Source organism: Mastomys coucha, unplaced genomic scaffold, assembly GCF_008632895.1.
Source record: "Mastomys coucha isolate ucsf_1 unplaced genomic scaffold, UCSF_Mcou_1 pScaffold7, whole genome shotgun sequence".
Classification (NCBI taxonomy): Eukaryota; Metazoa; Chordata; class Mammalia; order Rodentia; family Muridae; genus Mastomys; species Mastomys coucha.
The window spans coordinates 25,619,209-25,633,868 of NW_022196913.1; the positions used below are offsets into that span (position 1 = coordinate 25,619,209).

The 14,660-nt window shown below is 43.2% G+C and overlaps 1 protein-coding gene across 1 annotated transcript in view; it reads right to left on the reverse strand.

The window, feature by feature from the left end:
* Positions 1–8,689: 8,689 nt before the first annotated feature.
* Positions 8,690–14,660, reverse strand: part of Pgbd1 (piggyBac transposable element derived 1) — an 18,568-nt gene continuing 12,597 nt past the window's right edge. Inside the window, 2 exon segments of the mRNA XM_031359646.1 lie at positions 8,690–8,860; positions 8,863–9,686. Of these exon segments, the coding sequence (XP_031215506.1) occupies positions 8,793–8,860; positions 8,863–9,686 (892 nt within the window). The 3' untranslated portion in view covers positions 8,690–8,792.

Below are 14,660 nucleotides of genomic sequence, written 5' to 3' on the forward strand. Positions count from 1 at the left end.
AGAGAGAGAGAGAGAGAAAGACAGAGAGAGAGAGAGAGAGAGAGAGAGGGAGAGAGAGAGAATAGTCAGAGGCACCTGGAAGAGCACAGAGCATAGACATAGACAGAACGAGATTGAACACAGTCAGCAGACTGGACATGGCCAGGACTACCTGTAAGAGAAGGGAGAGTAACCAGAGATAGAAAACACAGAGAGAGTATAATGATGTATGAGTGTGAAGTATGAGTAGCTGGGAGAGGATAAGCCTGTGAGCTCCATGGGGTTCGGGTAGATGAGGAGGTGAGGAGGGCAGGATTCTAGCCTGGACTCTGACATGGGTAACAGCTACTTGTGATACTGAGGGTGCCTGGAGGCCAGCATGGGCTTTGACTTGCTGATAGGCACCACAGGCAGCCCTATGCCCCTTCTGCCAGAGATAAGGGAAAAGTCTCCCTTTGGCAAGAGGGAACCGGTTTCACAGCTTCCTGAGGAATACTGGCATTTATCTAATTTTCCAAACTCTTATACTCATTTCTGAATATTTTGACTGCCTGTATGACCTGAAGGTCCTCTAAATGGAGCCATCTTGGAAAGTAAATTTTTTCCATTAATTAGTTAATTTATTTATTTACTTTACATCCTGGTCACAGCCCCAGCCCCACCCCTATTTCACCCCTCCTACATCCCCCTTCTCCTCTGAGAAGGGAGAGCCCCACAACCCAACCTGGGTACCAACCCTCCCTGGCACATCAAGTCACTGGTGGAGTAGGTACAAACTCATTCCGGTGCTAGACAACACAGCCCAGATAGGGGAACAAGATCCACAGGCAGGCTGCAGATTCGGGGACAGCCTACCTCCTGGTCCAGTTGTTGGAGGACCCGCTTTTGAAGACCAAGCTGCACATCTGCTTACATGTGTGTGTATTGGGGCCTAGGTCCAGCCCATGTATGCTCTTTGGTTGATGGTTCAGACTCTGGGAACCTCCAAAGATCTAGGTTAGTTGACTCTGTTGGTCATCTTGTGGAGTCCCTAATCCCTGCAGGTCCCTCAGTCCTCCCCCCAGCTTTTCTGCAGGATTCCCTGAGCTCCATCTAATGTTTGGCTGTGGGTCTCTGCATCTGTTTTGGTCAGCTGCTAGGTGGACCTCTCAGAGGACAGTTATGCTAGGCTCCTGTCTGCAAGCATAGCAGAGCATCATTAAATGATATTCTGTTCTTAACATTTTTGTTGTTGTTGTTGTTGCTTGTTTGCTTTGGAAAGAATTGTTTTTGAAAAACCAGATATTTATGTCTTTTGAATCTTCTGTCTCTGGATCTTCCAGTCAGCTTTCCTACTCTCAATTCTTTGATTCATCTCTAATGATTTCCCTTAAAATACCAAATCTTGAAATAAATTTAAATAGAAAAGTTGTTCTTAATTAATATTGAATATTGAATAACTACAAGTATTTGTATTCACTTTGTAAAGTTTGGGTGAGTTTAAAAAATAATATAAAGTTGGGTATTATTCTGGACGTAATGCTTTGGGGATAAGAATTACCCACCGTTACACAGGAAGTCTCCCTTAACAATGTGACAGGTGCAGCCTGACAATTGGGGATTGAGAGGGAGTTCAGGGATTCTGGAGGCAGCTGAAGCAAAAAGGGGACTGAAGAGCTGGGGACATGGAGATGTAGACAATGGGAGACATACTCTTCAACACAGGTGTGGCTTGTCCAGGGAACTTTCATTAAACACCCTCAAACCCAGAGACCTATATTTTAAGCACCTACATTATTTTTCAGGGGTCCAAAGTGATTTTTTTTTACACTCTAGAGAGATTTAGACAAAGTCAGGATTAGAGTGGGTTCCCATGCTGTTGGGTATGTGGTGGGTGTGCATGTGGTGGGTGCCTACAGTCTCTGCACTCAGAGGCTGATGTAAGAGCATTGCTTGAGTCTGTGAGTGCAAGACCAGCCTGGGCCACATTGTCACCTTATCTAAAAAACCGTGTAAGATCTAAACAGTTCTCTCATATACATATGGTTTTACTATTTTCTAAAATGAAAGCAGGGTGGGGGAAGCAAGAAGGCTCAGTCAGTAAATGGTACTTGCCACCAAGCCTGGTGACCAGAGACCCACAAGGTTGACAGAGAGTACTGACTCCACAAAGTTGTCTTCTGGCCTCCATATGCATGCTGTAATGCGCATGCTCATACATATACTTCATGTACTTACACATTAATCATTTTAACATTTCTTCAATGGGGAAAAAACCTAGGGAATTTGGGACTGATGAGAACTGTTTGCTTATTTTTATATAAAGAATTAAATATTGACTGAAGGTTTGATATTGTAGGATACATTTTCAGAAATGTTTTATGTTTTAATTATTTAGCTATATACACGTGTGCCTATGTGGATGTGCACATGTACATACAAGTGGCTTCTGAAGCCAGAAGAAACCAGATCCCCTGGAACTGAAGTTAGCGGTGGTTGTGAGCCACCTAAAATGGGTTCTGAATTAAACCCAAGTGCTCTGCAAGAACACTGAGTACTCATCACTGCTGAGACATTTTCTCAGCCCCATCCTCAACATTTCTAAAGAGTTGGTTGATAGTCTGAGTTTTTCTTTATTTAATGTGCATGTGTGTGAGTGTGGGTGAACTTGTGGAGGTCAGAGGACAACTTTTAAGTATAAATTATTATTATTATTATTTTTTGAGGCAGGGTTTCTCTGTATAGCCCTGGCTGTCTTGGAACTCAACTTTGTAGACCAGGCTGGCCTCGAACTCAGAAATCCACTTGCATCTGCCTCCCAAGTGCTGGGATTAAAGGCGTGCACCACCACCACCTGGCTTAAGTATAGATTATTATAAATAAGATCTCTTATATTCAAAAATACTGGAACTTTTGGTATTTGGTGTTTGGAACTCACAGCTGAGTTAATAATACACTTTGAGGTCACTTAAGACTAATAGCCTGTGACAAGGTTGTGGAGAAAGAGAATACTCCATCATTGCTGGTGGGATTGCAAACTGGTACAACCACTCTGGAAATCAGTTTGGCAGTTCATCAGGAAACTGGACATAGTACTACCTTAGGATCCAGCTATACCACTTCTGGGCATGTACCTAGAAGATTCTCCAACATGTAATAAGGACACATGCTCCACTATGTTCATAGCAGCAGAAGTTGGAAAGAACCCAGATGTCCCTCAACAGAGGAATGGATACAGAAAATATGGTACATCTACTCAATGGAGTACTACTCAGCTATCAAAAACAATTTATGGAATTCTTAGGGAAATGGATGGATCTGGAGAATATCATCCTGAGTGAGTAACCCAATCACAAAAGAACACACATGGTATGCACTCACTGATAAGTGGATATTAGCCCAGAAGCTCAGAATACCCAAGATACAATTCACAAATCACAAGAAACTCAAGAAGGATGACCAAAGAGTGGATACATAGTGTGGAGCAGAGACTGAAGGAAGGACAATCCAGAGACTGCTCCATCTGGGAATCCTTCCCATATACAATCACCAAACCCAGACACTATTGTGGATGCTAGCAAGTACAGGCTGACAGGAGGCTGATACAGCTGTCTCCTGAGGGACTCTGCTAGTGCCCAACTAATACAGAAGTGGACGCTCACAGCCATCCATTGGACTGAGCAGAGAGTTCCCAATGAAGGACTTAAGAAAGGACCCAAGGAGCTAAAGGGGTTTGCAGCCCCATAGGAGGAACAACAACATGATCTAACCAGTACCCCCAGAGCTCCCAGGGACTAAACCACCAACCAAAGAGTACACGTGGTGGGACAAGACCATGTTCAGGTGGGCAGATTCAGATTCATACAACAGACAGATTACAGAGAGGCCAGGAGACACACATAGTCACAATATACAGATAAGCGATGGAGAAGGGGATGACATAGGGTGAGAAGAACAGATTCAAATTTGCACTTACTCTTGGTCAAACTTACTCCAAAAGGAAGTCTCAGTCTTTAATGTGATGTGGACATATGTTGGTGATTCTGACTTTTTATCCCTAATGTTAACTGACACATTGTGATGCCTCTGGTGAGGAATCTCTAGTTCCTTTAATCTATGCATTGAGAAGTTAGTTCTCTCTACTTTGTAGGATCTGGGGATTGAACTCATGTCACCAGGCTCATGTAGCAAGTCTCTTTACCTAATAAACCATTTGTGTGTGTGTGTTTAAAAAAGGACTTTATTTGTGTGAGCATTTTGCCTGAAGTAGGTATGTGTACCACATCTGTACTTCCTGATTTTTCCTGATTCCAACAGTCTTTCTCTCAAGCCTACAGTAACTTCTTTTGAATCATCTTTGCCTCCCTCAGTATGGGGAACAGCTGACAAATTTCTTTTGTATTTCAGATGAAGAATCCAAAGTTGCCTCCACACCTACTTCACTGTGTACTGGGTAATAAACCTTGATTTTGCAGAAGCTCAAGCACTGTGCAATATCCTCCACCTTCCCGAGGTTAAAAATGTAGAGACAGAGTGGAAGAAAATGAGCAGGCTATCTGAAACAAGCAGGGAACGTCCGAAGATACAAAACGGCCTTTAGCAACTCCATGAAGACTTCAGACACCTTTCCAAGTTCCAAATGGGATAGAAGTGGTCTGTGGACAGATATACAATGGAAAGGTCTACCTGTGGTGAGCGTACGAAGAGTATACAGTTGTGAGACCTCAAACCCATCTAAGGAGATACACAGGAGAAAATTGCACTGTGCTGTGTTGCCACAGCTTCCAACTAGACCGAGCGCTAGGGTGGTGGTGGCTTCCTGGCCTGCTGATACCTCAGAACCTGCCAGGGGCCATAAGCTGAAGACCTGGCCAGTCCTGGTGGAGAATAGGAAAGGGCAGAGTGGTCCTGCAGCAAGGTGTAGCTGCAGGGCCAGCTGGCCACTGCTAGTTCCACTGACCTTGTTCTGAGTTTTTGCTTCACTACTGAGTTAGAAGTAAAGCAGGCCACACTCATGAGAAGACTGGGATGGCTTCAAGAGGTGGTTCAAACTTGCCTATGCTAACCAGCACAGGGATGGGAGAATATCTGAGTCCTAGGAGAGAGGCCAAACCTTCAACCAGAGTTCCAGCAATGCGCAACCAGAGGCCTGTCGATGTAAGGAATCCCGCAGTCTCTCAGGGTACAACACTTTCCAGTTTGTAGCATTGTGGACAGCAGCTAGGAAAAGTAAGGCTAGATTGTTCAGTAAAACAATGAAGAGCCCAATCCCCACAATGGGGTGACCCACTGCTGTAAAAAATGCCTTTCATCAGAACTCGCTTGTGCTAGCAGTATTCAGATGATACAAAGCCTGCTGTGTCAGACTGCTGCTCAATGTCACATGATAAGTAATAGACCCGGAGATTGTCTTGATACTGCCTCCAGCCTGAGCTTGGAAGACAAAGTCAAGTTATGTATACAGTGCCATCACAAATTTCGTGAACCCGAGGACTTAGTAAGTATGTCCCAGAGAACAGTTTTATCACGCAGCTCAGTTGGGCTTTGTCTTTCTTCCAGACCCAGACTTATGACCTCGGTGGCATTCCATGTGGACAAGAAGTCCCATGTAAGGAAATTACTTCCTACTGCTTGTATATTTACAGTGTCCTGGCCTGAAGTCCAAGTCTGGAGCTTACTTTAAAATATGTAAGCAGATAGGCAAACCAGGAATCTAAACGATATAGTCACTTACTGATAATCAAAGAACTTTAAAGTCTCTGACTAGATCTCTACATTTCTTTTTTTTTCATCATTTATTATCTTATTCTAATGTCCTCAAGTACATGTTAGGGATAGTAAGATGGCTGGCTAGGTTAAGGATTATAGCCAAGCTTGAAGACCTGTTTGATTCCCAGAACCCATATGGAAGTTGTGCCCTGAACTCCATATAAACTCACATAGTATGTGTATACCCACACACATACACACAAATAAATGTGATTTAAAAAAACACTTAAGTTGGCATTTGAAAAAAGATACAGCTATTTATTTGGATAAGCTAAAATTTTCAGTTAAGTTTCAAGGAAGTTTAAATATCCTGAATAGAACATAGTAAGTAATTTCAGGTCCTGTGTGGCTGTAGGAGACATTCTGATTTTCTAGTAATGGACATACACTGAAAAATAGCCACCATTGAAGACATTGTTTGAGCAGCACCGTGTTCACGGTGTGGACAGAAGTATCGTGTGTTTAGTGCAGGGGCACAGTGAGGTAAACAGTGGGCATCCGTTGGTATGGATCAGCAGGAACCTTTGGAAGGAGGCTTCTTCCTGCAATGCCATTTCTGTGGCATTACTTTAAAGCAGAAGCCAAATGAGGCATGGTGGCTCAAATGTGTCATGCCAGCATTTAGGAGGCTGAGCAAGGATTCTCACAACTTCAAGGACAGCCTGGGCTATGGTTTAGCTTTGTTTTGAATACTCTGACTGAAAAAGGGAGGGAGAATTAGGCAGCGGTTGGAGAGAGAAAGAGAGAGAGAGAGGAGAGAGAGAGAGAGAGAGAGAGAGAGAGAGAGAGAGAGAGAGAGAGAGAGAGAGAGAGAGAGAGAGAGAGAGAGATTGCCCAGTCTATTTCAGTGACAGGAATATAGTCTGAGGACCCTCTGTGGAATGAATGAATCTATTATTACACTTACCTTTTAAGAGGACTGCAGAGATGGCTCAGTGCTTAAGAGCACTGGCTACTTTTTCAGAGTGCCTGGGTTTAATTCCCAGCACCCAAATGGTAGTCACAGCCATCTGTAACTCCAGTTCCATAGGATCCGATACCTTCTTCCCTCCATGAGCACTAAGCACTCATACACTACACAGACACATATGAAGCAAAAGACTGATACATTTAAAACAATAATGATGACAAATTGTATTTAAGAAAATCCCTTTCTGGTAGTTTGAATGATAATGACCCCCATAGACTCATATGGTTGAATATCTAGTCCTCAGTTGGAACTGTTTGGGAAGAACTAAGTGTAGCCTTTTGAAAGAGCTGTGTCACTGAGGGCTGGCTTTGAAATTTCAAAGCACATAAAATTCCTAGTTGACCCTTGTGCTTGTAGATCAAGGTTTAAACACTCAGCTATTGTCCAGGGCCATTCCTGCCTGCCACACTCCCCACAACGATGGTCATGAACACTAACCCTCTGAAACTGTAACCCCCAATAAATACGTTCTTTTATATAAGTTGTCTCAGAAACTGAAAAGTAACTAAGACACCCTTCTATCACAGATACATACGCAATAAAACAAATAGAGAGAAAATTGTGTCTAAAACATAAAAATGATGTAGAAGGCTTGTCTTTAGTCTAATCTACCCCTACAGAACTTCAGCACCATAGAGTCATAGGTCACTCACTCCAAATGTCTCTCACTGGATAACCACTGATGACCTCAATCTAGACTCATGCATCTTAGGAGATTTAACATGGGCTTTGTGTCCAATAACCTTACACTTGTTTTCTTCTCAGGATAACTGTTACTTGGACTGCTTCATTACCTTCCTCTCTCTGACTTCTCCCAACTTGTAACATTTTCCTCAGTATTCAAAGGCACAGCTTCACACACACACACACACACACACAGAGAGAGACAGACAGACAGACAGACAGACACACATACACACACAGAGCAATTTTCATGCCTGGTCCTGTCTCAACTATATACATACAGTGTGATCCACCTAAAATATTTAGTCCCTTATACCTATATCTTGTTAGAACATCCTTCCATCATGAGTTGTATATCTGTTTTGTATCTACTTTGGACTATGGATTCAGTGCCATTTTATAGAGTGTGATATTGCCTACATTTTCAAAATGTCAATCTCTAAAACAAAACTGAAAGTAGGTTTTTGTTCTTTTTTAATGTATAAAATAATTTAACAAATAAGTCATTTCATATATCTGACACAAAACTAGACATAAAGGCAACACAAATCCAATACTCACAAAATGTTTTTTTTTAAGCATTGTTTGCTGTAACAATCTTTGATGTAAACAGTACCAGTAATCACACCTTCTCCATGACATTTGCCTTGGATTGTAGATTTAATTAGTTATAATTTGTGTGTATCTTGTTGCTGTGTACTTTATGTGTCCTAATCAGACAGATTAACATCATGTCCCAAGTAAAGACATGCCACACATTTCCGGGAAGCCACGAGGTCTAAAGGAGAGCCTGAGTTACAGATTCTGTGCAACTGCCATGGAGAGCCTGGGTTACAGATTCTGTGCAACTGCTATGCATTGCTCATGGCTACACCGATCATGTAACTAACCAAAACCGAGTACCACTTCTTACTTCTTAATCCCACCCAGTATTTGGAAATAATTCGATCCATTTTAGCTACACCTTTCCTGCATTCCTCATATAATTTCACAATGGATGGTTGGCTCACCTAAAGGACCTCTTTAATGGATGGTCGGCTCACCTGAAGGAACTCTTTATCGTCGGCTACACAGCTTGCTTCACTTACTGGTTCTACGCCTACAGCATTTGAACACAGACTAATAAAGCCATCACCATGCCAAAGGCATAAAAATATCTCATTTTCTTCCATCCTGAAATCAAAATACCCCCTGTCCGTGTTTGTCATATGTTCTGAATATAAGTGGACATTTTTCTGTTCTGTTTTCATGACTCGATCCTGTGGCCTTCACTCCCTTCTACTTCAAAGCTGACATCAATTTAACACTTGGAAAGAAGCTATCAAAACACACGTGATAGGGATAGTGGCCTTTCTCCAGAAGGACATCAGCAAAGCTCATTAGATTCCCAGCTAGCCCAAGGTCCAGCTCCTTATCTGTTTCCACAGCTGAGTCTTCTTGGTAAGGCTCGAACCAAACCAGACAGCCTTGTGTAGTTGTACCATACCAAATGTTATAGCCAATTCTAAGAGGCTTTCCAATCAGAAATTGGTTACTATCAAAGCATTCACACATTGACTTGTCAAAGCAATAGTATTCCTCTAGGGGGGCATACAAGAGGAAATTTTTACTCATTTGCTTTATGAGAGGCCTCAATTTTGAAAACTTATCTTTTTGATCTAGGTAGCTATTATCTGCAAAATGCAGGTATGAGAAAATTAATTCAAATCTGTCCCTTCTAATTGCATTTCTAACCAGGGTCTGATCAGAACCAGAGATTTCCCAATACATCCCCCTCCTGGGATGCCTTACAAATCCACTGCAGAGCAGGACACCAAACACACACTGCATTTCCTGCACTGTGACTTCCAGGTTGACATTTTTCTGAGAAGCATAATTATTGGTTTCATTGACAATCAAGTTCAATGTTTCGTCATCAAAAAGTAATTCAAAGAGCTCAACTGGGTTCAACTTCTCACTCTTAAGATTCAAATGTCCAGAATCCAGTGCTGACCAGCTTGGAGAATTGGGCTTAATGTCTCGTTTAGCCCAGCTCTTCTCAGGGACGCTAGATGCCTTTAGCTCCTTTCTCTCAGGCTGCACCTCAGGCTTGATGTCTTCCTCTGCCTCTGAATCATCAGGAAACGCAAGGCCTTGGAGCGGCTCGCTCACTCGAGATTTGTCTTTTCCCCTCCCTTTCCGAGTAATGTCTCCAGTGGCACACTGCAAGGACACAATGTGCATCTTGGCCCAGGAGTCACAGGGTGGGTGGCAGCTCCTGACAGTGTTCAAACTGGAGACTGCCTTTTCAGTGGGGGAAGTGGTACTGCAAGGAATGTGGGGTGCACAAACTCTGGGAAAGAAAAAAAGAACACGTCACAAACAAACAAAACACCCCAAATCTCTTCTACACGTGATAAGCACAAAGTAGGACCGTTTTCAGGGGAGATTGACTTCCTACTCTGTTTCCCTGGGAAAGGTTTGCTGCACTTGGCATTCTGACTTCTCCCCATCTCGCACTCACTCCTAAAGTCCTAACTAATAGTGGAGTTGAGTGTGAGAAGCTGGCTCCTGTCCGGGCAGAATGCAGACCTTCCACGCTGCTTTTGGCATGTGTTGTGCTGGGCAGGCCTCTGGGGGTGGCACTCTTTCATTCTGAAGCTAGTTGGCTCTGTGTCCCGCTAGTGTCCCTGTCCGCTCTTGGATGCACTCTTGTGAAGTCAGGTGACCATTTACCAAGTCTTCTCACAACTCACAGGATTTCTGAGCAAGGAAGGACTGAGCACCCCTTAACTTTACATTCATGTGGTAGATCAATTTCTCTAAGGAGAAACAAAGAAGAAGCTCAAATTTATTGCAGTTGGGCTAATCTGTGTGGGATCTATAAGGAAGCAAGCTAACATTAAGATGAAAAGTATTATTTCATTATACTTATACAATTATGACATAATTAAAGCTATTTATTATTATTGTGTGAGTGTGCCATGCTGCTTGTGTGGAAGTCAAAAGTAACTTAGCAAAGACATTTTATCTCGACTTCCCCGTGGGTTCTGGAGACCAAACTCAGACCCTCTTTACCTGCTACTGAGTCAGCTCGACATTTCATTGGTTATTCTATGCTCTGGGGCATGAAGCGCATGAATACCTGGTTAATGTGTGGCGTCAGAAGACGACTTTTGGGACTTGGTTCTCTCCTTCCATCATGGCACCCTCGGATGAAACTCAGACCTGACTGGCAAGTACTCTTACCTGCTGAGCCATCTTGCTGGTTTTCTGTTGTTAAGATTTTTACTGTATTTTTAAAATTACATGTGTGTGTGTGTGTGTGTGTGTGTGTGTGCATGTATGTAACGTATATGAGAGCTCAGGTGCCAAAGGAGGCTAGATGCATCAGAACCCCTGGACCTGGAGTTACAAGGAGTTGTAAGCCACTCACAGTGGGTGCTGGGAGCTGGACTTTTGTCCTTTGAAAGAGCAGCAAGAACTCTTAACGACTGAATCATCTTTCCAGCCCCTGCTGTTTTTTAAGTAATAGTAAAAAATTTTTTTTTGACACATAGTCTCACTCTGTAGCCCAGGTTGGCCTGGCACTTACTCTGCAGCCTAGGCTGAGCGTGAAATAAGGCGATCCTATTTTCTTGCCCCAGCCTTGTGAGTCCTGGGATTAGAAGTATGAGCCACCACACCTGGCTCAATACTTATGATACTATGACTTCCATCATGACATGGAAGCCTTTCAATGCTGAGATCTAAACTCTAAGACCTATGGTGAGGTCAGGCTCTGGGAGCAAGAAATGGGGAAGAGGAAGGTAAGGGAGAGAGAGGGTTAGGATGTGGGACTGGAAGAGGACCGTGGGGCTGCCAGAGGCAGGAGCTCAGAAATCATAGCAGGTCTGCTACAGCAGACTGTAGTTAACTCATAGGGTTTGCTACATGAAACAATAAAGCATTTTTATTCTAATCGGTGTTATGAATCATGGTTTCTGGCATCTGACAGACATATACCCAGCAAGCAAAATGGTAGATTTCCAATGCTCCAGTTCTAACTCTGCTGAGTGAGTGGCCGCATCCTGTCCTATAGTGGGACTTAGCTCCATCTTCACCAGCTTAATTATAAAAGTCACTCTTCTTTCTTTTAGCTTCAAGATACTTCTATTTTGGGGGTTGTTGTGGTATAGCTTAGTGCAGCAAGGCCCTGGGTTTCTTACAAGAAGGAGGAGGAGGAGGCAGAGGAAGAAGAAGGAAGAAGAGGAAGAGGGAGAAGAAAAAAAGAGAAAGATTTTTATTTCATTTCAGAATTATCTTCCTGTTTCCCTAACATTAGTAAGTGTAAACACTGAGAATCGCCACCCCCTGCTGTGGGTGTGGCTAATTATCTCACCTTTCCTTCTGCTTGCCCCATTCTCTCACCGAGTTGTTGAGAAGGTAATCGCTTCACTGGAAGCCAACCATCTGCCTGGGATCGGAACCTTCCCTTTTCGCTTTAAGAGGATGTGTGTTGCATCCATCTATGCTCCCAACCAACACTTACGAAGCACCAACTACCATAATTAGTTTTTCCATATTCTATTTCCTTGTGACTGTCCCTACCTGTCTACCCAGGTCCTCTCACAGCTCTGACAGATCCTTCCCAATGTCATGGCAGTTCATTCTTATCTAAAAGTCTGCCTTTTGGTTTCTCCATTTTCACTTCCATGAAAATACAAGGGACAAGTGATCAAGCAGGCCAGTCCTGAGGAGGCTGGAGGTGACCCTACTGCCTCGAGCCTTTGCAGTTGTTCCGTACTGACAGGACATGGGTCTTAGGACCAAGCAGAGAGATGCCCAGTCTTCATTGTTCCAGGGAAGTAGTCTTTGGCTTACTGGTTTTCTGCTTCCATCCAATGTCCTATGTCTGCAGGCTTTGAATCACTCAGAACAAAACATTTCCCTGTTGGGTATTCTTGAGTTCTTGCCACCTTGTACCATTACTTCAAAAGGATTCAGTTCTAAATTAATAAAACCATCATTAGTTGCAACTCTTCTGTTAAAACAATACATTAATTATTATCCCATAGGTTATAATTAAATGAATAATTATTCCATAAATTCAGAAAAAAATAAAAGAAAATAATCTCTCAGAGCATTGAATAAATGTTTCCAATGAAAACAAGTCAAAAATATCAACATATATCTCAGGATTGCATGTTTGCAATCCTAGAAAATGTAGCCCAGGGGCTGGGTGTGGTGAATGCATGCCTTTAATCCCAGCTCGTTGGAGGCTGTGGCAGGCAGATATCTGTGAGTTTGAGACCAGGCTAGTCTATATAGTGATTTCCAGGCCAGCCAAGGCTACATAGTGAGACCCTGTTTCTAAACAAACAAATTAAAAGAACACCCCTTCCCCCACCCCTCACCCCCAAAAGAAGAAAATGTAGCACAGCATGAGAAGATAATAAGAAAGGCCAATTAAGGAGCCAGAACAGATAGAAAGAGGTCCCCACAGGGCACTGCACACTTAAGGGACATTAGACATGGACTGTGTAGTGCTCCCTGGAAGGAGAACTCCCTCTGGGATGAAGGGGTCAGGCAGAGGCACTCACAGGGCTTCTTTGAAGTGTGAAAGGCTTTCTTAAAGTATCATGCTATCTGGTACCAGGGTGGGAATGAAAAGGACACAAAGCAGTCACAGAGGCAGGAAGTGCATAAGGACAGTAACCATGGTCACAGGGACAATTAAATACAGGGACACCATGACTCGGAAGGGTGCAGAATGGCAAGGGCTATGAAAGGTCTGCAGCAGAAGCCAGGGTGAAGCTACAGTAACCTGTAGCACGTGTGGGCTCCCAATAGCCAAGGAGGGGTGGGGTTAAGCATGGGAAGAGTGAAACAGAAGTGGAGCCAGCCAGGGTCTGTCCTTACACATTACACTCATGACCTCCTGCTGACCTGAGTTCCCACAGAGCCTCCTCTGAACCAGATGGGACCACTCCTCTGAGGCAAAGGCCGGGGCTGTTCCTCCCCTGGTTTTCACCAGTGGCTAAAAGAAAAGGAAAAAAAAATGGGATGAAGAACTAAAGGTGGTGTGATGGTTTGACAAGAACGGCCCCCAATAGACTCAGAGGAGAATGCTTGATCATAAGAAAGCGGAACTACCTAAGAGGGATTAAACAGTGGCCCTCAGCTTTTCTAAGACTGCGGCCCTTTAACACAGTTCCTCATGTTGTGGTGACCCCCAACCGTGAAATTGTTTTTATTTCTATGTCCTAACTGTAACTTTGCGGCTATTATGAATCATAATGTGAATATTTTTGGAGATAGAGAATCACAACCCAGAGGTTGAGAACCAGTGAGTTAGGAGATGTGTCCTCGTTGCAGGAAGTCCAGATATAGAACTCTCAGCTACTTCTCCAGCACCATGTGTGCCTGCGTGCCACCATGCTCTCCACCATAATGACCTCTGAAACTGTAGAAAAGTTTTAGAAAAGTTGCTCTCGTAATGGTGTCTCTTCACAGCTACAGAACACTGACTGAGACAGAAGCTGGTACCAGGGAGCGGGGTATTGCTATGATAGTTCTAACCATGCTGCTTGTTGGTGGAATGTGGACTTTGGGTTAGGAAAGCAGTTGAATGCTTTAAGCAGAGCTTAATGGGCCATACTACTAGGAACATGGAAGACATTAGTGCTAAGGGCAATTTAGGTTTTGATGACCTGGCCCAAGAGGTTTCAGAAGAGAAGATATTAATAAGTAAGTGACAGATGTTTCTTATGATATTTTGGTGACGAATGTGCCTACTTTCTGCTCATGTCAAAAAAAATCTGCCTGAGGCATTGGCAGCAATATTTCAAGCCAGCCTAGTGTTGACTGATGTGTGGTTCCTGGCAGTCACTCTTAGATCTGTAGATCTGTAATGAAAAGGGGCAAACAGAGCAAGAACAATACAGAATCATACTTTGAGGAGAAAAGGAAGTGTAGTGGAGTTAACACCATTACTCAAGGAGATAAAAAGTTTAAAAAAAAGACTCAGGTGACAGCAGATGCTGGAGAGGCTCCTGGGCATATACCCAGAAGATGCTCCAACATGTAATAAGGACACATGCTCCACCATGTTCATAGCAGCCTTATTTATAATAGCCAGAACCTGGAAACAGCCCAGATGTCCCTCAACAGAGGAGTGGATACAGAAATTGTGGTACATCTACACAATAGAGTACTACTCAGCTATTAAAAGCAATGAATTTATGAAATTCTGAAGTAAATGGATGGATCTGGAGAATATCATCCTGAGTGAGGTAACCCAATTACAAAAGAACACACA